At 39.6% G+C, this 21,826-nt stretch overlaps 1 protein-coding gene across 9 annotated transcripts in view; it reads left to right on the top strand.

The window, feature by feature from the left end:
- The first annotated feature begins 511 nt into the window (after positions 1-511).
- zmynd8 (zinc finger, MYND-type containing 8) overlaps positions 512-21,826 on the top strand; it is a 94,104-nt gene continuing 72,789 nt past the window's right edge. For 8 of the 9 annotated variants that reach the window (XM_078418731.1, XM_078418735.1, XM_078418734.1 and 5 more), the window contains exons 1-2: positions 13,482-13,582; positions 19,017-19,162. In XM_078418731.1, coding sequence (XP_078274857.1) covers positions 13,558-13,582; positions 19,017-19,162 — 171 coding nt within the window. In that variant the 5' untranslated portion in view covers positions 13,482-13,557. Of the gene's footprint in view, positions 594-13,481; positions 13,583-19,016; positions 19,163-21,826 lie in introns of those variants that run through there. The other variant, XM_078418732.1, reaches the window with a different exon arrangement.

The following is a 21,826-nucleotide window of genomic DNA, read 5'->3' as shown; positions in this document are numbered from 1 at the left end:
TGCATTGGAGGTACTTTGCAGACTGACAGATCATCAAGCTTGTGTGCCAAGCCCTTCTCTGACTACTGAGTTACTGTCCACCATGTTTTTTTAAGTATTGACTTAACCCTGTGTTACAGTACTATGCAACCCCAGAGGTAAGTAGTAAATAGTTTATTCTATGTACTTTTAAAGTGTTAAAGTCTGTTTCCATTTACTTCTGTGGCCAGACTGCTGTAAAAACCAGCAATCCAAGTAGTTTCAGTGGTTACAATGGCAGAGTTTTTACTTTTTGTTCCCTGGGTCACATGCTAATGCCATTTTGCTAAGCACTGCCTCTGCTTAAAGTGCAATCATCTGGGTTTTTACAAATATATTTCTGAAGAAGGGAGACTTGACTTTTGTCTCACAAGAGTTTTTTATCCTCACTGATCAATTACAGGGGCCTTCTCTTTAACAGAAGGTCCTTGCCCTTTTGTGTAGCAGAGTCACATGCCTGTTGGTGGGCAAATAGAAGAAGCAGCAGCACAGAAGCAGGCTTCTGCCCTGCAGGGAATCAAGGCAGGCAATAGTTAGTTTGAATTACAAACAAGATCACCATCGTCACCAACAAGGTAGGATACAGATTGCTGCTACACTTAAAATCAGATCTGCTTCGGTAACAATATAGTTCAGTATATCTCTTTTTTTCGTGTCAAGACAAAATGGCAAATTACATTGGGGGCGGGGAGATTTAGGTGGCATGGAAAGGAACATATGCCCTGAAATTTTGAAATCATATCTGAGGTAGATGATAGTAAGATGTGTGATATGTACAGCCCAGAACCAGACTGCTTTCAGAATAAGAGGTTATGCCTGCATGTGATATTGAATACCAAGAAAGAAAGGCTGATGTGCTGAGTCACATACATGTGCATTCAGAAGCTCATGAATGAACTGCTTAAAACGATGAACATGTTTAATTCTCGCGCTTAATGGCACAGAATCACTTTGTTTGGGAATAGATGATGCTCCACAATCCATCAATCAAATTGTGTATTACTGCACCAATTTTTTAAAATGTTAATGGTAAGAGGATTTTATTCTTGCAAGTTCATGAGTATGGTTTTCTCCCTGATTGGGAAGTTCTGGCCTTTAAACATCTACCCCTGCATGTCTTCATTATTTCTTCCTTCTGAGCACTTTTCTGTTCTTTCCTAATTGAGCTTGCATTCTTGTGGAATGGGATTGATATTATAGGAATTCAGATGGAAAGATTGCTCGTGCAATGAGGTTATAATTTTGTACTACTTTTTATATTTTCAATATGTTTTATTTTGTTCTCCAATAATATTCACATTATATTGTGCCTTTCACAATATCCCAAAGCCTTCTTCAGATAGCAAAGAAGATTTGAGATGTGGCAAGATAGACACAAAATGCTGGAGTAACTCAGCGGGACAGGCAGTATCTCTGAAGCGAAGGAATGGATGATGTTTCGGGTCGAGACCCTTCTCACCCGTTCCTTCTCTCCAGAGATGCTGCCCGTCCCATTGAATTACTCCACCATTTTGTGTCTATCTTTGGTGTATACCAGGATCTGCAGTTCTGTCCTACCCATTTGAAGTATGTTAATAGTGCAACAACAAACCCACTCTTAAGTTCCCATCAACAGGATTATGTTGGTGGCCTGATGATGTGCTATTGTTTAGTTTGAAAGATATTTTCAAAGTTACTGAGGATAACCCCACCTCTTCTAAATAGTGCCACAGGATCTTGTACATCTCCCTGAGAAAGGGGTGGGCTCTCTAAGTTCCTTCTGAACGATGTCACCACTCTATGTGAAAGACATCTTTTACTGCATTCGAAAGTCAGTCAAGCGTTTTGTCCTCCATATTTCCTGGAGTGGTGTATGAATTTGATTAGAGATGCAGCATAGATACAGGCCCTTTAGCCCACCAAATCCACGCTGATCACACTAGTTCTATGTTATTCCATTTTCTTATCCACTCCCTACACACTAGGGGCAATTTTACTGAGGCCGAATTAACCTACAAACCCGCATGTCTTTGGGATGTGGTCGGAGACTGGAGCACTGGGAGGAAACCCACACGGTCACAGGGCCAATGTGCAAACTTCACACAGACAGCACCAGAGGGCAGGATCGAACCCAGGTCTCTGGTATTGTGAAGAGCATCTCTTCCAGCTGTGCCATTGTTCTGCCCAATTCAGAAACTTCTAAATCGGAAGTGAGATTGTACACAAGCTGTGCCGTAATGAACACTAAAATCTGATTCAAATTCAGAAAGCTTGTGAAGATAAGGAATTAAGCTACCCCTGACAGTGACGTGCAAGTATACACGACTTCTGCAGCAAAATAAATCAGCAATTTAACATAATCTTCCACTTACAAATTTGAATTAACTGCATCAAAATAATAATTGAAGCTTGTTTTTAAGAGTGCCTTATGATACAGAACTATAATACCTTTTTTTTACCACAAATATGAAAGACCTTGTTATTTAGTTACCCTGCCCTATGCTTTAATTGCACAGGCTAACGTCATCACCAATTGAAAGTTGAGATGCTCAAGGAGATCATACTAATGACTTTACTCTTTTTTCTTTTGCTGCTTTCTCCTCCCCCCTGACCCTAGGGTGATGGGGGATGGGCAAGGGTGGGAAGATTTTCAAATGCTTGTCCCAGAAGTGGTACAGCTGCAGTCTGAAAAACCCGTGTCGGAAATCGTGGAGAGAACCACGTAGCTGGCTGCTTCATGGCATTTTACAGCTGATGTGCATTGTGCTTCCAGCCTCCTTTTTAAAAAAAAAACATATTTACTGGGCAAGAGTTGAAGGATTTACCTTATTTTACAGTGTAATGTTGGAAGGAAGGAAGGAAGATACTGCAGATGATTACGGATTGAGTGGATAATGGTAAAATAGGTTCACGTAAATTTGCCTGCACCATTCTTTCCATTTGTCAGTTAAAAATGTGCGCTTTATCATTTGATTTTATAATTGATTACAAATTAGGTTAGTAACTGGGGAATTGGCCCAACCACTCTTTCTTTGCCACTGCCTGGTATTTTACGTCTCTTCAGTCCTAACAATGGTGTGCACAAAGGAAGTATCTTTTTTGAGCCACGTCAGGCTATGAATTGATTTGTGGTAAGTCAAAATACTGTTGAGTTACATTTATAAAATTGTTTTGCACAATACTGACGATTAATAAATAAAAAGTGGTGAAGCAGATTTATATTTTTTTGGTTGACCTATGCAGAATGCACAAAAAAAATTAAACTCTCCTCTTTTATCACATAATTCACTTTATTAATCACCTTTGCACAATAGTGATGATTAATAAAGAATTTAGTGATAAAGAAGGAAATTTAATTTTTTTATGGTTGACCCATGCACAATGCAAGGGTGGTACAGTGGCGCAGCTGGTAGAGTTGCTGCCTCACAGCGGCAGACACTAGTTTTGATCCTAACCTCGAGTGCTCTCAATGTGGAGTTTGCACGTTCTCCTAATGACCACATGGTTTTTCTCCAGGTGCTCCGGTTTCCTGGCGTCTCAAAGATGTATGGGTTTGTACGTCAATTGGCCTCTGTACAAAATGTCCCAAATGAGTAGGGAATGGATGCAAAAGTGAGATAACAGAACTAGTGTGAACATGCGATTGATGATCGGCATGGATTAGGTGGGCCGGATGATCTATTTTTATGCTCTATCTCTAAACTGTCCTGCCCCCACCTCTTTCCCCTCCCCCCCCCACCACAATCAGTCTGAAGAAGGGTTCCGACCTGAATCATTGACTGTCCATGTCATCCCGCGATAATGCCTGACCTGCTGAGATACTCCAATACTTTGTGTCTTTTTTTGTTGTAAACCAGCATCTGCAGTTGCTTGTGTCTAAACTAAACAATGCATGTTTCACTTTCTTACACTTTATTCTTCACTGCTCATTGAGCAAATGTGTGTGCAGTTTGATATGGAGTTGGACCATTGAGTCTGGAAGGGTCTGGCAAATTCTGTTCCTGGTAATCTGAGATAATCAATATCAGCTGGATGGCAGTGGAGCATTAAATTCATCTTAGACCCTGAACCTGAATGCTATCCAGAAACCAGAATTGGATTGGAGCAAGTGGCACAGTGGCGCAGCGGTAAAGTTGCTGCTTTACAGCGCTTACAGTGCCAGAGACCCGGGTTCGATCCTGACTACGTGTGCTGTCTGTACGTAGTTTGTACATTCTCACTGTGATCGTGTGAGTTTTCTCCGAGATCTTCAGTTTCCTGCCACACTCCAAAGACGTACAGGTTTGTAAATTAATTGTTTTGGTATGTGTAGAAATTGTTCCTAGTATGTGTAGGGTAGTGTTAATGTACAGGGATCGCTGGTCGGTGCAGACTCGGTGGGCCGAAAGAGATACTCTCTGGTAGACACAAAATGCTAGAGTAACTCAGCGGGACAGGCAGCATCTCTGGCGAGAAGGAATGGGGGACGTTTCGGGTCGAGACCCTTCTTCAGACTCACTGTATCTCTAAACTAAACTAAACTAAGTGAGATTGCGCTCTTTGTTGAATTACAGAGCACGGGATGAAGATGGTATGGGAAGAGGCCATTTGGCCCACAGAATCTGAACCCAGCTTTAAAGCAGTGCATCCTGCTGGTTTATTTCCCTGCCCATTCCCAAAGGACCTTCAAATTCTTTTTTTCTTCCAGATACGTATTCCCATTTTGGGAAATAAATTTGAGTCTGCCTCCCCTGCAAACCCAACACTACATTCCATATCTTAACCACTCACTGTGTATATCTAATATGCATTAAAAAATGTCCCACATTACAATAACTGCACATATGTGTTTCATATGTGCACTGAGAATGCTGACTTGAGTATCTTTGTGGTGTTATGTGTACCTTGTTTCAGTTTCATTAATAAGAATTTCATTCTTATATATATAAATGATTTGGATAAGAACACACATGGCAAGATTAGCAAGTTTGCAGATGATATAAAAAATTGCAGCAGGAACTTGATCAATTGGCCAGATGGGCTGAGGAATGGTTGATTGAATTTAATACAGAGAAACGTGAGGTGTTGCATTGTGGGAAGTCAAACATGGGCAGGATCTACACAATGAATGGTAGGGCTCTGGGGAGTGTTGTGGAGCAGGGGGATCTAGAAGCGCAGGTGTGTGGTTCTGTGAAGGTGGAATCGCAGGTAGATCGGGTGGTCAAAAAGGCTTTGGGCACATTGGCCTTCATCAGTCAGAGTATTGAATATAGAAGTTGGGAGATCATGTTGCAGTTGTATAGGACGTTGGTGAGGCTGCATTTATTGTATTTAGTTCTGGGCACCATGTTATAGGAAATGTTGTCAAACTGGAAAGCTTGAAGATTTACGAGGATGTTGCCAGGACTCAAGTGTCTAACCTATAGGGAGAGGTTGAGTAGGCTGGGACTCTATTCCTTTGAGCACAGGACGATGAGGGATGATGTTTTAGAGGTGTATTAAATCATGTGAGGAATAGATTGGGTAGATGCGCAGAATCTTTTGCCCAGAATAGGTAAATCGAGGACCAGAGGATATAGGTTTAAGGTGAAGGGGGAAAGATTTAATAGGAATCTGAGGGGTAACCTTTTCACACAAAGGATGGTGGGTGAATGGAACAAGCTGCCAGAGGTGGTAGTTGAAGCAGGGACTATCCCAACGTTTAAGAGACAGTTAGACAGGTACATGGATAGGTCAGGTTTGGAGGGACATGGACCAAACACAGGCAGGTGGGACTGGTGTAGCTGGGACATGTTACATGTCCACTGGGCCAGTGTGGGCAAGTTGGGCCGAAGGGCTTGTTTCCATGCTGTATCACTCTATGATTATGATTCTGTCCACTGTTCTGACAATGCTACTTAGTCATAAGTTAGTCACTTAGTCATAAAACTAAGGCATGTTCTTATCCATCCTTTATGAAATTCTGTGTTTGAACATCCCTTCTTCCTTTGCCCTGATACAGGTCTTATCCAAAACACAGATGGCAGTTTTTCATCTGATTGACTGTCATAACTATCCATTCTCTTTGATGTGTCTTGGTGACCCAATGCTACTTTTCTGTCAGCCAGTTGAGCGTATTAGTCCATGGATGGTTCTATTCTTCTCTCTCTTGCTGTAGTCACCTCCAATGTTCTATCTTCACATTCCTGCATTGTAACATCTGAACTTCCTTGAGAATTAATGATGTTTCGGGTCGAGACCCTTCTTCAGCCCTCAACCCGAAACTTCACCCATCCCTTCTCTCCAGAGATGCTGCCTGTCCCACTGATCACTCTAGCATTTTGCGTCTACCTTTGATTTAAACCAATTATCCTCTCAGTAATCAAAAGGATCCACTTGCACCTCCACTGTGCATCTGTCTCTGGTCAACTACTGATGGAATCCTGAAGCATGTTTTTTCTACCTGCAGACTTGTTAACTTCAATTGTTTCCATGGCTTCAGCTTCCTAAGCTTGTCTAAGTCCATTGCCCATGTTCTAACTGGCATCAAATCCCACTTACTGAGTAGTACACTGCTCGCGATTGTATTGGTCTTGGTCCACCAATACTCTAATTCTCAAAATCCTTACATTTGCAATCTCGCAATAGTTTTACCCTTCATCCTTGCAACTTCAGCCAGACCTAAAACCCTCTGCGATCTTTGCTGCTGCAGCATTGGTTCTTTTGCAACTCTGATTTTAACTCATGGCATCATGATTTCAGATACCTGGGTGCTATTTTCCTAAATCTTTCTTATATATGTCCTCTCTGCCTTTGACTGTCTCACATTGGCCATATTAAACCCTATGTTTGAATTAATAAAAAATCTCCTTGGGTGGGTTTGTCATATTTTGATTTTACTATGTTAAAACTGCTTTGTGAACCCTTATTCATCCTCTTGTAACGGTACTGACCTCCCAGATGACACATTTTAGTGATTTCCTTTGTGTGGCTTGCTGATCTTTAGTGACAGCTTTGTGCCTTTAGCTTTGACTCCATTCTGTTTCTACAGCATTGACATTCTCACCAGTGTTAAGCCGAACTCTTTCTTATCAAGACGCATGTTTTTCAACTCTGGAATTTTGCCCCCCATGTTTCTACCTTTTAATGTTTATGCTATTCTTTATGTCCTTATTCCATTCATGATATTTTTCCCCCTAAATGCTGCCATTGTTTGCATCCTTGCAGGTATCTTTTACAGTGATTGATATTAATTTATAGGTACTGCTGTTAAGGCCAATATTTATTGCCCATCTCAAATTGCCTTTGAGAAAATGCAAGTGAACTGCTCCGATACGTGGTGAAGGCATTTACGTGGTGCAATTGCATTGGGTGCTTTGTGAGGTTTTTTTAACTGAGCATCCACAGAAGATTGATAATATGCCACCCTAGCCTGATTGGATTGACTTGCTGGGAGTGCTGGCTGTTTGCATGTATCTGCTGCCCAGGACTATCTGGGTGGTAGAGGTCACAGCTTTAGGATGTCTATGGAGAAATCTTTAGTGAGTTGTTGCAATGGATCCAATAGATGGAGTTGTACAGTAGTCACAGTCTAAGATAGTAAAATTGAATGAATTTGCAAGATAGTGTGTGAGGTTCGAATCAAGTAGTTCACTATTGTCCTATTGGTGCTCTTGAACTTCCCCTGTATTGTTGGAGCACAATCATCCAGGTAATTGGAGTGTATGCCAACCCCACTTCTAAATTGTACTTTTTAGATGATAGAAAGATTTTGACAAGTCAGGAGGTAAGTCACTGACTTAAAATGTAGAGTTAATCTAAAATCCAACCTGAAATGCATCCTAAGGTTATTTCCCATTCATTAATTGTTTATATTTATTGGCCACCTCTGCTATGATGACTGCATCTACCAGACTCTCAACCCCACTGCTACTTTCTTCAAATCCTTTCAATCCTGTCCTGGATTATTTCCCATTCTGTGCCTCACTTGTTGATGGGGGTCATCCAGTTCTGTAATCGCATGAGATGTCAGCAGTCTGCTGATTCCGGCATTTTGATCATTCCTGAATTTAAAACATTCCACAAATGGTGGACATGACTTCAGTAATCTAGATCTGTAGTTTCCTTCTTGCCTCTCAAGTGTCCTTTTTGAAGTGCTCCTTAAAACCTGTCTCTGTTGCTAAGCTTTTGGTCATCAATTCTCGTAATTATTTTTATGGCTTGGGGTCAAATTTTATTTCATAACATTCTTAAGAAGATGATTAAAGTAACTGCACAAATAGAAATTATTCATATTGATTTTGATAATGATAATCCCTCTTGTACCTTGAGTTTAACTTCAGATTCTTGCTGCTGTTTCTTCCTCCTAAATCTACACTGCTATCTTTGTCCACAGTATTACAGGCTTCTTTAAATATTTGTGCTCTTAGTTGCATTGAAATAACTTCCTGTTACACCTCGCCTCCAGCTGTCTCCCCTTCAAAAAATGTCTGCAACATGTTAGTGTTTTAAAATTCTTCATTTGTAAATTTTCAAAGTGTTAGATTTGTAGCATTTATGTTTACTTCAAAAGTGTACGCAGAATTTATTGTCGTTCCCAAGTAGCAACAAAACTTTCCTGGTCTGTGATAATGCTGCATACGTGTTTGATTTATGATTGTGATCTGACAGCAAGTTTGCCTGCTGACTAAAATGTAATGCTGACTGTGTACATGACTAAAAAAAGCTTGAATGGCCTTAATTGCACTAACTAGATCAGGAAGTGGTGTTACATCTTGCATTTTTAAATGCCATACAGTGTAGGAGGAAAAGAGGACATGAGGTGTTGCGCATTGTTAAGTCTTTGTTTGTCAGAGTGATTCAAAGGCAAGATAATGAGTGCGTGCTCTCTGGTAATGTGTATTCATTGGTAACACTAGCTAAATTCAAGTGGGATCTGTGCAGGCAGTCAGCAGCACAAGGTGGGGGAGGGAGAATGTAACTCGATTTGTGAGGAAACAAAATAAACTGAATATCTAAAAGCACCACATTGAGTTTTAAAACTATTGTACAAAATGGCCACCCTTTTCTCTTTCCTCAAAAGGAAAACAACAGAAATTTGGTTAAAAAAAATCTACTGGGGGCCTGAAGAGATGACAAATCAGACAGAGAATTCGTAGTTCTTTCTTAAAGTCAGATGCTCTGATGTCTTCCTTAAACCATCTGTCTCATGAGTATGCTTTATTTTTGTGCAAACAGAGATTGTCAATTGGAATCTGTTTGGACGTTGGAATGATTACTAACTGAGATTGTTCTAATACACGACATATCATTTTATTGGTACATTCTGATATTCATCCTCAATACAAGGCCTGGATCTTGTATAAATATAAATATTTTGTCAAACAGTTTAAAATGTAGCATCATACATACTCAAGTTATGCTCTGCATGACAACACCGATACTCCAAAAATGTACTTAATCCACAGGGTATGGCCTTTACAATTCCTTTACCTGAAGAATTGCATGCATTCACGGGACCTACCTAGATCTTCTATTGTCAGTATTTTCAGCACAGTACAAACATGGTTGTGCCAAAAGGGCCTACATGGAAGAACAGGACCATCATAATTGTGGAAACCGTATCAACGCTATGCCATGAATGACTGAACATGGCTTTATTTGTGGGTTTTTTTGGCAGGCTTAAATTTTCCTCTCACTCCCCTAAAGTCTCTGTGCATCTGTCTGCCAGTCAGCTGCACATATACTTTGCTGTTTCTTGCAATCTAGGCTGCAATGCAGAAAGATGCTGTCTGTAACAAGGTAGCAGCCGCTGTACAGCTTTTCACTGCAAACCAATCCTGTCTCACCATGCAGCATTTAGCCAATAGCTGTGCAGAATATGTTAAAGATTGACAATCGCAGTAGCTGGACTCAGAAAGGCCTTCTGGAAATATCCTCCATCTTTGTTCCACCAACAACAAGGTAATTTCAGCCAAGCTGAAGAACTTTATATATTTTTAACAGTTAAAAGGTGTGATACGCTGTCATTTATGTAACATACACGACACGGCTAAAAATGAGCAATTTCTTCTGTTTTGTTAACAGTTTATATTTGGTGTTGATGGGATATGCTGTACAAGCTGTGAGACAAGAACAGACAGCCCAGTGCATTGACTCCTTATGCCCAGAACCCTCTTGGGATGTGCACTCAGTTCAATTCTACATAATTTTGTTGTTGTAAATGCTGTAGCAGAGACACAAGGCAAAATTGTTTTAAATTGATTAAAATAATGATGTAATTCAGTGTCTAGGAGAAGCAGATGTCATGCCCAAGGTAAAAAGCTGGTTCAAACCAGTTTGAGCAAGTCTCCCATATCTGTACAATAGAGTTGCTTTCTCTGTAAATATTTCAAGGCCATAAATGTATTTTAAGTTGTATTTTAAGATTTGGGGCTATATTTGTTAAGCTGTACAGAACCAAATACATTTTACTTGCCTTTAATTTACAGCCAAAGATATTTTCCTTTTAGGTTCTAACTGGCTTTTAATACCAGTGAAATGTTCTTTTGACTTTGTTTATGTTCTGTGCTAAATATTTCCTGAATTAAATATTGGCTACATGCAGTTTAGTGGTTGTTTTGCAGTGCAATCTGATACAGTTGCAATCTTTTGATTTAATTGTGTCTTTAATCGTTCTGTGGTACAGGTTTGCAGGCTTGACAATTGCTGAAGTGATTATGGAGGGTGCCACCATTTTAGGCACAGATAGGAACAGACTGTGTGCCAGGCTCCATTTTTAGACTCCACATAATGTAAACATTGTGCACTGAGGGCAAGTAAATGGTTGATAATGGTGCATGCAGAGCAACTCAGTTACTGCTAATAGGATTTCTGTTTTTATATTTAATAAGCAAATACATCCAGTGCAAAAATATTTCGATGGCAATCTGCTGATGCATCGTTATTCACTACCTCTAAAACCAAGGGACAATTGGCTTACGAATTGGGACTTTTTTTATGGTTATGTGGAATAAGAAGTGCTGGGTAGGCACAATGTGCATCAAGACCCTTCTTTCCTGTTGAAACATTTCACAAATCACAATTAAACCATAAATGCATTTTCCTATTTGAGTTTGTTTGGACAGATAAGATATTGAAGGTATGACTATTAAGCACTAAATGTCCAGAGATCCTTAAATAATGTTATCATATACTCCTTTGCTGATTGCATGATGCTGTTAATATCAATTTGCTTTCATTACAAAGTAGGTAATGTGAATATAGACCTCTGCTCGGTATGACTGCACAAGGGAGTCATTTTGTGGCCAATACATCATTGCAGGTTTTCTATTTCATTCAAACTTAACATGTAATGTATAGTCAGAGAAAAAATAAAAAGATCAGACTTACAGATTTGAGGTTCTGTTAATTTGCCTAATACGCCCACTCCACTAACCATTCACTGTGGGGAGCAGAATATACCTTTGAAGGAGTACTGTGAGTTGACTGTTGATCTACATCTGCTTGTCACATCTGCTAATTTCCTCACACACCCAAATGAAAACTGCATTTGTTTCCCCCTGACCCTGACTAATGTTAGGGGTTTTTAAAGAATCACTTTTTTATAAATTATATTTCAAGTCTCTTGTGGTTTCTTATTTTGTACTGACACCTTTATTTAAGGTCAAAGTCTATAAAATCTCCCATTACATCATTTTACAGAAAGAAATATCGTGTCTTTTTCAATACAGTAAACATAGGGGATATTTTGTAACTCTCAGAATGAGTGGAAAACCTGACAGGTTTTTACAGATTTGCCAGCAGGGCCGGTTAATTATCTTTGCGGTGACTGATTCATTCATATTGTGTAAAAGAAAAGAATAAAAACATTGCAACTGAGTCAAAATTATTTGGGGGAGAAAGCAATGAACAGAAAAATACAAATGACACAGCCTGCTGTCCAAGAATGTCACGGCCAATTTAATTGTCCATTCCTTCGTCACCGTCTTTCTCATTTTTTTTTCACTCTATATACCCTGGGATTTTCCCTATGCTAGTGAAGGCTCTGAATTGTGCTGAGGTATGAATTTAATATCGGCATGTTTTCAGCTCATAGGGTTGTTAATCAACCTCAACCTGCCATTGTCTGTGTTCAACATTCAAAGCGAACATATTTAATCATTGTATACCCATATCTAAAAAAACATTGCAAATGATCAATCCTAATTGTGAGGAAGTAGCTGTAACCCATGGCGTTGTGTGGCATTATAGAGCATTTTTCTAACCAAGATCAGTGAGATGCTAACAATGCATCACCAATATAACTTAATTTTATGATGCAATTTATTTGTCAGGAAATAGCTGGCAGCATTTACAGTATCTAATCTAGGTACTTGTGCCCATAGTCTGAACACTAACAATATATTACAGAAGGTAGACACAAAATGCTGGAGTAACTCAGCGGGACAGGCCGCATCTCTGGAGAGAAGGAATGGGTGACATTTCGGGTCGAGACCCTGTTTCCCTTGACCCGAAATGTCACCCATTTCTTCTCTCCAGAGATGCTGCCTGTTCTGCTGAGTTACTCCAGCATTTTGTGTCTATGCTAGCTGTTCTGCTGAGTTCCTCCAGTAATTTGTTTTTGGAAAATTTCATTCTTCCACATAGGATGACAAATTAAATTGAGGCATCAATGGTTACGGGTAGACAAAGTGGAAGAAAGCCAAGAAGGACTTGCCATAACTGAGGAGCCCCCATAACTTTGTCCAGCCTTGTATTACATGTCCAAGTTTAAGATTAGGAGGGGTGAGACCATAGGGGAATCTGAAAAACAGGATGATTAATGATACCACTGAAAATTCCAGGGCTGTGTCTTGCGCAATGAGAGATAGACAAATGTAAACTGAAATGTCTCTTTTTATTATTGAAGTCAAAGGAACCACACAGCATTGGCCATAAGTTGATATTTGGAGTATCCATCATGCAAGTCTGCAGGCTTTCAAGTTAAGGATTTAAGGGAAGCATTAAAAAGGTACAGGAAGTATCTAGCTTTGTTTCTGAGAATTGTTTATAGGCTGGAAATGAAATGAAACTGAGTGTGGGAGAGGATCGCAGAGGCAGGTGTGTCGGGAGAGTGAGTAGTTCTAGGAAAGAGTAGTCATCAGCCGACCATTAACTCTGAGTGAGTGGTTCATTCCCAGCTCGGCTTGGCTCAACCCAGCCCTCAATCATTGCTGCTCACGGGTGGAGATGTGGAAGAGAAGGCGAGCAGAAATGCCTTGTTCCCACTCCTTAGCATGTACAAAGCGTCCATAAATTGTGCCAATGTAATTTGCGGAAGACCTGTATTTTCTTGCATGGCATTCAAATGAAACATATGCTTTTAACAAAATATTATTGTTTGTGAAATATAATTTTGTGCGATGATGGTCTAAAACTGTGTTGGTCTCTCTTTTCCATTTGTATAGTTTGGCTGAGGACCTGCCTAAACAGGAGGAGGAGGACGAGGAGGAGGAGGAGGAGGAGGAGGAGGAGGAGGACGAGGGGGAAGAAGAAGAAGAAGAAGAAGAAGAAGAAGAAGAAGAGGACGAAGGAAAAGAGAGGGAGGAGGAGGTGGAGGGGATGGAGATCTCAACCAGATCAAGAGGTTGGTCTAGAAACTTCTGCATACTAATCTGGTCATCATCTATTTAGAATGGCTCATGGATTATCTGAAAATCATGAGCTACTTGTTCTATTGAAATCCTAGCTTTCTTGAGTGGCATTGACTCGGTCTATATGTGCCAGATCATATTGGTTTGCATGTGTGTTTATAGTTATTTTACAGTCTCTTTATGATGTCACCATTCCAATCTATGTAACTTTCTGCAACCTTGTGAGGTATCTGGACATTTTGATTCTTGCATCCTAACACTTCCCCAATTTTCATTTCCTTACCTCTGCCGGCCATTACTTCAACTGTTAAAACCTAAAACCTAGAATTCAATCCTCAAAGCTGTCTGCCTCTCTTTCAGATTATCATTTTGAGCAAGCTTTTAATCACTTGACCTCACGCAATGGAGTCAAATTTTACTTGATGGTTCTTGGGAAACCATGTTTGGATTGTTTTGTTAAAGATCTTATAAAATATATTGTACTATTGTTAATCTGAGTTGAAAGTTTAGAATATAGATTTTGTTTAGGTGTAGTCAGGATTTTATTCCTTGCTGCATGTGTCTTTGTCCTCCATTTGCCTATTTTTCCATTAGAGCTGCTGCCTCACAGCACCAGGGGCCAGGTCTCAGAGTGTTTGCACATTCTCCCTGTGACCGTGTAGGTTTCGTCCTGGTACTCTGGTTTCCTTCTACGTCCCAAAACTGTGGAAATTTGTAAGTCAGTTTGCCTCTGCAAATTGTCCTAGGGTGTAGGTAGTGGATGCCAAAGTGGGAATAACACAGAACCGGTGAATGATGGTCTGTGCTGACTAGCAGGGCCGAAGGGCCCCTTTTTCCATTCTGGATCTTTCAATCATCAATCAATCATTTATTCTTAGCCTAGTCTTATTCTTTCAAGGACACCTAGGGAGGGGTATGAAATACTGACATTGTGAATGACCGACCGCCATATCCTGTGAACCAATTACAAAATATATACATTGGAATCTGTAAATTGAACATATCTGTGTTTTTTGATACTTTTAATATTCTAGTACATTTTTGCAAGAGGGAAACGGTAATGTAGGAAATCTTTGCCAGAAACACTGATCTTAACATAACATAACATAACATAACAACACTTTATTGTCATTCGGCACAACACCGAACGAAATTTCAGCAGTCACAAGACACAGCAAAAAAAGAAAAGAACACAGGACACCCGACCCCAACACAAACATCCATCACAGTGACTCCAAACACCCCCTCACTGTGATGGAGGCAACAAAACTTCCCCTCTCTTCCCCCCGCACCCACGGACAGGCAGCTTGACCCCTACCGAGGCAACCGACACGCACACGCAAGAGGATGGAAGGCCCCGCGGCCGAGCCGCCCCGGGCACCGAAACGTCCCGCGGCCGCACCGGGCGATGTTAAGTCCAGCGGCCAAGCCGCGCCGGGCACTGAAACGTCCCGCGGCCGAGCCACACCGGGCACTGAAACGTCCCGCGTAATACAAATATTAGAAACGTTTGCTAGCCCACTATGCATTTACTGTGTTCAATTTGTAGAATTATACCACGTCACTAAGTTTGTCTGGATTTGTCATCTCAACTACTTCAAAAAATATTGAGAAGCTGACATCAGCTCATTAAACAAAGAAATTCCAATGAATGTTTTTTTTTCTCCAGCGGAATTCTCTAGTTATTTTCCAAGGTTTCATGACTATTCTTATCTCGTTGAAAAATAAATCTGGAATGTGGGAAGTGATCTGTTTAGTCTGTTTGCAATTAAAAAACAGAAAGCTGAAAATGGTTTTAAAAGAATAATTTTTTTATGCTTTTGCTGACTTTTTTCTTAATAGTACATTTTATTAATGATATTTTAGGTATCGTGGCGAAACCATTTTTTTTGTATTAAAAATACATTGAGCTACATCTTGGAATAAGAATTTACCATTTCTACAACTTGGCTACATTCTGTTTTAAAAATATATATTTTTCCTTCATATTGATAATATAGTAGAGATATGTTTGGGCATTCAATGAAGTTGACCCTCAAGCATGTAAACATTTTCTGGGCCCAGTTTCAGAATGTTTCACCGTTGAATTTTGGGCATACCAACTGTGTGAAATAACACTAAGCTCTAGAGTGCAGGCGTTGGCTTTGAAAATGCAGATCTTGCAGATATCAGCTTTCCATGACTAATCCTAGAACAATGGAAGAGTTCAGGGTGTTACAATTTAGTGATATTCAAGTTTGGCCACAGAAACTATTGACCAGTTAGTATTTTTCTGTTTTCCAGGAGTTCTGATAAGTTTAAAAATCTGTTTAACATTCAGTCAGCATTGTCTCTGTTCCTCCTCCTCTGTTATGCTGAGCAGAATGTAAACTTATAAATCACTGGAAATATTCAAAAAAATCTGCAGAAGTATATTTCCAATGTTTTAATTGGGAATTAAACTGGACCTTTTTTCCTTTAGAGCAAGAAGTATTAATAGATTTTGGCAGTTGGTCAGATATTTGGCAACAAAGTAAGCATTTCTGTGAAGTTTAAGCGAGAGGGGATTGCTTTTTGATATTCAATTTTTGGATGACTGAAGGAATTCTTGCTTTAGTGATTTATTGGTCAATAAGCTAAGGTTTGGATTGAATTGGGCACCATAAAGTTTTTCAAAAGAAGTAAAAACCAATGGGATACCTCTTGTGATAATTGGCATTTGAATTGTGCCTGTGTTTTTTTTTAAGGGAAAAATAAGGAGAACAGTCAGTGATCACCAGTTCTGGCAAGATTGTCGACAAATACTGGACTTAGAATCACACTTATTTTGCGATGGAAATATTTGTGTTTTCACTTTATAAGATAACATTATTGTAAAATATATCACTGTTGTAAAAGTGTTCCAATTCCTCTATAACTTGACAAATGATTTAACTTGTATAATTCCTCTGTATAACTTGACAAATGATTTAACTTGACAAACAAAAGCAAACAGTATGACAATTCTGTTCCAAATTACTTCTAAATAAATCTAATGCAGTAGCATTATCAAGGATAGACATTTATTATGTATTAAGTGTTAAATAATTTCATGATGATGGTGTATGCTGTGAAGATATGTGGACCAGAGAGCCAGCAATGGATAGAATGATAAATATCAAGTCGAATCTGGGCGCCTGAAGAAGAGGCATGAAGACAATCGTAGATGATGTGGTCAGCTATCTGAACGTGAGCATAACAACTGTGAAGGCCTGAGATATAGGGAAAGGTTGGGCAGGCTTGGATTTTATTCCTTGGAGTGCAGCGTGCTAAACGATGATTTCAGTTTAGTTTAGATATACAGCACGCAATCAGGCCTTTCAGCCCACCGAGACCATGCCAACCAGCGATCCCCGTACAATAACACTATCCAACACACTAGGGATGATTTATAAGCCAATTAACCTATAATACCGCACGTCTGGGATGTGGGAGGAAACCGGAGCACCTGGAGAAAACCATGTGGGCACAGAACGTACAAACACAGTACAAAGAGCACCCATAGAGAAGATTGAACCCGGGTCTCTGGCACTGTGAAGCAGCAACTCTACCGCTGCGTGGCCTCTTATGTAGGTGAATAAAATCATGACGGGAATGGATAGGATGAATACACATGGTTGCGTTTAGAGATGCAGCATGGACACAGGCCCTTTGGCCCACTGAGCCCATGCCTACCATCAATCACTCGTTCACACTATTTCCATGTTATCCCACTTTCTCGTCCATTCCCTCCACCTTAGGGACAATTGTACAGTGGCTAATTAACCAAGAAAGCTGCATGTCTTTGGGATGGGGGATGAAACCAGAGCACCTGGAGGAAACCTATGTGGTCACAGGGAGAACATGCAGACTCCACACAGAAAACATCTGAAGTCAGGATCAAACCTGGATCTATGGTGCTGTGAGACAGCAACTACCAGCCACGCCACTGTGCTGTCTTTTTCCAAGGGCAGGGGAATCAAGAATTAGAGGGTATAGGTTTAAGGCGAGAGGAAAGATTTAATAGGAACCAGAGAGTTACTGTTTTCACAGAGAGGATGGTAGATATATGGAATGAGCTGCCAAATGAAGTAGTTGAGGTTGGTACAATAACAAGTATGATCCAAATGCTGACCCACACAATTTATAACATTTAAAAGACATTTGGACATACATGGATAGGAAAGGTTTAAAGGAATATATGCCATGTGCAAGCAATTGGGACTAGCTTAGATGGGGCATCTTGATCCGCGTGGATGTTTTGGGTTAAAGAGCCTATTTCTGTGCTGTATGATTCTATGACAGGATGGCACAGTGGTAGAATTGTTGCCTTACAGCGCCAGAAACCCAGATTCGATCCTGACTGGAGTCCTTACCAACTACCTGCAGGATGCTAAAGGGTGATCTTATAAAGGTTTATAAAATCATGAGGCGAATGGATAGGGTGAATGCACTTAGCTTAGTTTCGAGATACAGAATGTACACAGGCACTTCTGCCCACCGGCCTTTCTAAAGAGAGTGGTTTAGGACTAAGAGTAAAATTATCACCCTTTTGAGGCAAAAGTAATTGGTCATTAAAAAGAATGTACACTGAGTAAAAATTTGCAGCTTTGAATGTGCTTTACAGTGGCAGCAAGTAATGCACTAGCTTACCTGCACAGTCATTATATTGAAGAAAATATTTAATTAACTGAGAAATGTGTGTGTGACTTACAGTAATAAGAATTACTGTTACCTACATTACAGTAATAACAATTACTGTTACCTACATTACAGTAATAAGAATTGCTGTTACCTACATTACAGTAATAAGAATTACGCTACCTACATTATAACAAACGTCTGTGGTACTATATTGCACAGCCAATTTTCATTTTTGCTGAAAAATGTTTGCGAAACATGGGCAGGTGGGGCTGTCATTGATATGGCATCTTGGTTGGCGTGCGGAGGTTGGCTGAAGGGCTGGTTCCATGCTGTATGGCTCTGATTATTAGTTTTCCTCCTCATGCTTAAGATTTCTACTTTTGAATTTGCATTCCCAGATAGTTGAAGTCAAGAGCTATGCCATTTTTAATTTATATAACAATGACAATACTCAGTAGTCAATTTCCTATGGTTCATTAACATTTTACCACTGTCAAGTGCCCTAAGGCTATTTGTACATGTTTGTTATAGTACTCAAGACTGAGTCGGGGAAGCAACAAAGAATTGATTTTTATGATCTCTAAATCTAAATCTAAAATGATAGTGCATTTTACAAAGGTACTTGGGACAGAAAGGGCAACTTAACTGAGACCCCACCAATTATGATGGAAAAGGCATAATCTTCTTTAGGTTCCTGGAGCTGCTTTCTCTTAATAGAACATGGTAATTTTGTTGCCATGAGTGAATGAAGCTTTCTTGGTTTAATGTTTAGAGTTTATTTTTCAGATCTTGGTTCGGGAGAACGTACGAGTCTGAAAAGAAAGCAGCTCAGCCCGCAGCCATCTTCAAATGGGCATTCTCCACAAGATGAATCATTGAGTCCAATTAAAAAGAAGAAAAAACCTGGTTTAGCAAATTCGAGTAAAGAGCAGGTATAGTAACATCTGAGTGTGTCTAATTCATGCTCTGATACTTTGTAATTTTATCAAGCTGCATCACCCCATATTATTTCATGATTATAATTTGAAATTGATTACAAAAAACAAGAAAACATAAAGAAGAATGAAAGACTATCTATGAACAACAATCCTAATTTGAAATTGAAACCATAAAAAGCTGGCCATGGAAACCGTGCAGGTCAAGCAGCATCTGTGGAAAGAGAAACTGATAATACTTTGGGTTTATTTGTGGTCTTCAATCCTGATCTGCAACCTAACCATGGAATCAACTGGAAAAGGGTTAATAGTAGAGCATAAACAATCTCATAAACCTCCAAGAGACCATTTATAATCCATAACTTCACCTGACCACAATTAAGAATCTAGTTTCAGTTTAGAGATACAACAAGGAAATAGGCCCTTCAGCCCATCGAGTCCATCCCTGCTGGATGCTAAAGGGTAATTGTATAAAAGTTTAAAAATCATGAGGCGAATGCATAGGGTGAATGCACTTAGTTTAGCTTAGAGATACAGAATGTACGCAGGCCCTTCCGCTCACCAAGTCCACACTGACCATCGATCACCCATTCATGTTAGTTGTCCCACTTTCTCATCCACTCCCTGCATGTTAGGGGTAATTGTACAGAGGTCAATTAAACTACAAACCCACACGTCTTTGAGATGTGGGAGGAAACATGAGCACCCAGAGAAAATCCATGGGATCACAGGGAGAACGTGCAAACTCAACACAAACGGCACCCAAGGCCATGTTCAATCCCGGGTCTCTGACGCTGTGTGGCAGAAAATCACACCGACTGCACCACAATTACACCCCTGCGGAGATGAGTGTGTTTTGACAGCTTGTCTTTTATAACTGCAAATGCCCTTGTACAGGAACTTGTCAAGTTTCCTTCTGAAGGAGTTGGTGTTACTTTAACAATTTAATGTTTTGGAAGAAACTCGGGTATGCTGTGCCTTGATTTTTTGGGGGGGAAAAATCAGCTGCATATTCAAAGGATATATTTTAAATTTAGTTTAGTTTAGAGATACAGCGCGGAAACAGGCCCTGCGGCCCACCAAGTCAGCGAACAGCGATTCCCGCACACCAACACTATTCTACACACATTAGGGACAATTTACAATTATTCCCAGCCAATTAGCCTACAAACCCTGTATGTCTTTGGAGTGTGAGAGGAAACCGGAGCTTCCGAAGAAAACCCATGCAGGTCACGGGTAAAACGTGCAAACTCTGTACAGGCAGCAACTCCACCCGTGCGCCACTGCTCTTTATAATAATGGTCTATATAATTTCTGATATAATAAAAGCTGCCCAGCTCAAGAATTATTAATAAGTGTGGCAGTTATTGCCCAAAAGTACAATATCTTCATTGATATTGAATAGTAAGCAAAATTTGGCTAAAAAGATGGAGACCGCCAATATACATAGTTATTCGAGCAAAGTAAAGGAACAATCTATGGTTGCAGAGAATTGTCAATGCCATATTCCTGCATCAGTGAGTAACATTTTTTTCTGGTCCAAAAATGCCCAACCTCTAATTTTCTTTTTCATAATGTTCATTTCTGCATGTTGACATGATTACTTTCTTGTTTCTTTTTTGAAACAAAAATAGGAAATTAGCCACTGCTAGTTTGGCAGTGTACTGGAAATTGACTGCAAATGTTATTTTAATTTGATTTCATTAGATTTTACCAGTGCTAAAATCCTTTTGTAGCTAAGACCTTTGACATGTACTATATTTGAACCTCACTGTGCAGCAGCATATTAAAAAATTGGTAGATTGATATTGAAATATCAAGGATTTGGAACTTTTAGGAATTAGCATCTAAATCTGACAAATCTAAATTTTGTTTTGATCTGCTTATAATTTATGGATTTAAAGTTTGGTGTAATGCAGCTTGTAAATTATTTAAACATTTTTTAGATTTTGCAATGTTTTATTTGTAACTTATTTGATGACAAAGTTAGAGAGGTATGTTTACCATCCTTGGAATTATTTTATCTGTCTGTTCAGCTTATAAAGATGGTAGGTAGCTTTCTCAGTATTTCCAAAACTGTACCTGTTTATCATACCCGTTTGTGTTTCTTAGACACAACACTATGCATGTGACATGTTGGAAGGTGGTCTAGTAAATTAGTTTCTTTCTAAATTGAGTCTAAAATTCAATTGATATCATCATGGTTTTTGGGTGCAGGTTAACACAAAAGTAACATAATTTGAGTGTATCATTATCTGATGTCCAAGCTCATTTACAGTGCCCTCCATAATGTTTGGGACAAAGACCCATCATTTATTTATTTGCCTCTGTACTCCACAATTTGAGATTTGTAATAGAAAAAATCACATGTGGTTAAAGTGCACATTGTCAGATTTTAAAAAAGGCCATTTTTGTACATTTTGGTTTCACCATGTAGAAATTACAGCAGTGTTTATACATAGTCCCCCCATTTCAGGGCACCATAATGTTTGGGACACAGCAATGTCATGTAAGTAGTTATGTTTAGTATTTTGTTGCATATCCTTTGCATGCAATGACTGCTTGAAGTCTGCGATTCATGGACATCACCAGTTGTTGGGTGTCTTCTCTGGTGATGCAGCCATCTTTAGCTTATGCTTGTTTTGGGGGCTAGTCCCCTTC

The sequence above is a fragment of the Rhinoraja longicauda genome, chromosome 22 (genome assembly GCF_053455715.1).
Source record: "Rhinoraja longicauda isolate Sanriku21f chromosome 22, sRhiLon1.1, whole genome shotgun sequence".
In the NCBI taxonomy this organism is placed as follows: domain Eukaryota; kingdom Metazoa; phylum Chordata; class Chondrichthyes; order Rajiformes; family Arhynchobatidae; genus Rhinoraja; species Rhinoraja longicauda.
This window is presented reverse-complemented; position numbering and strand designations above follow the sequence as displayed.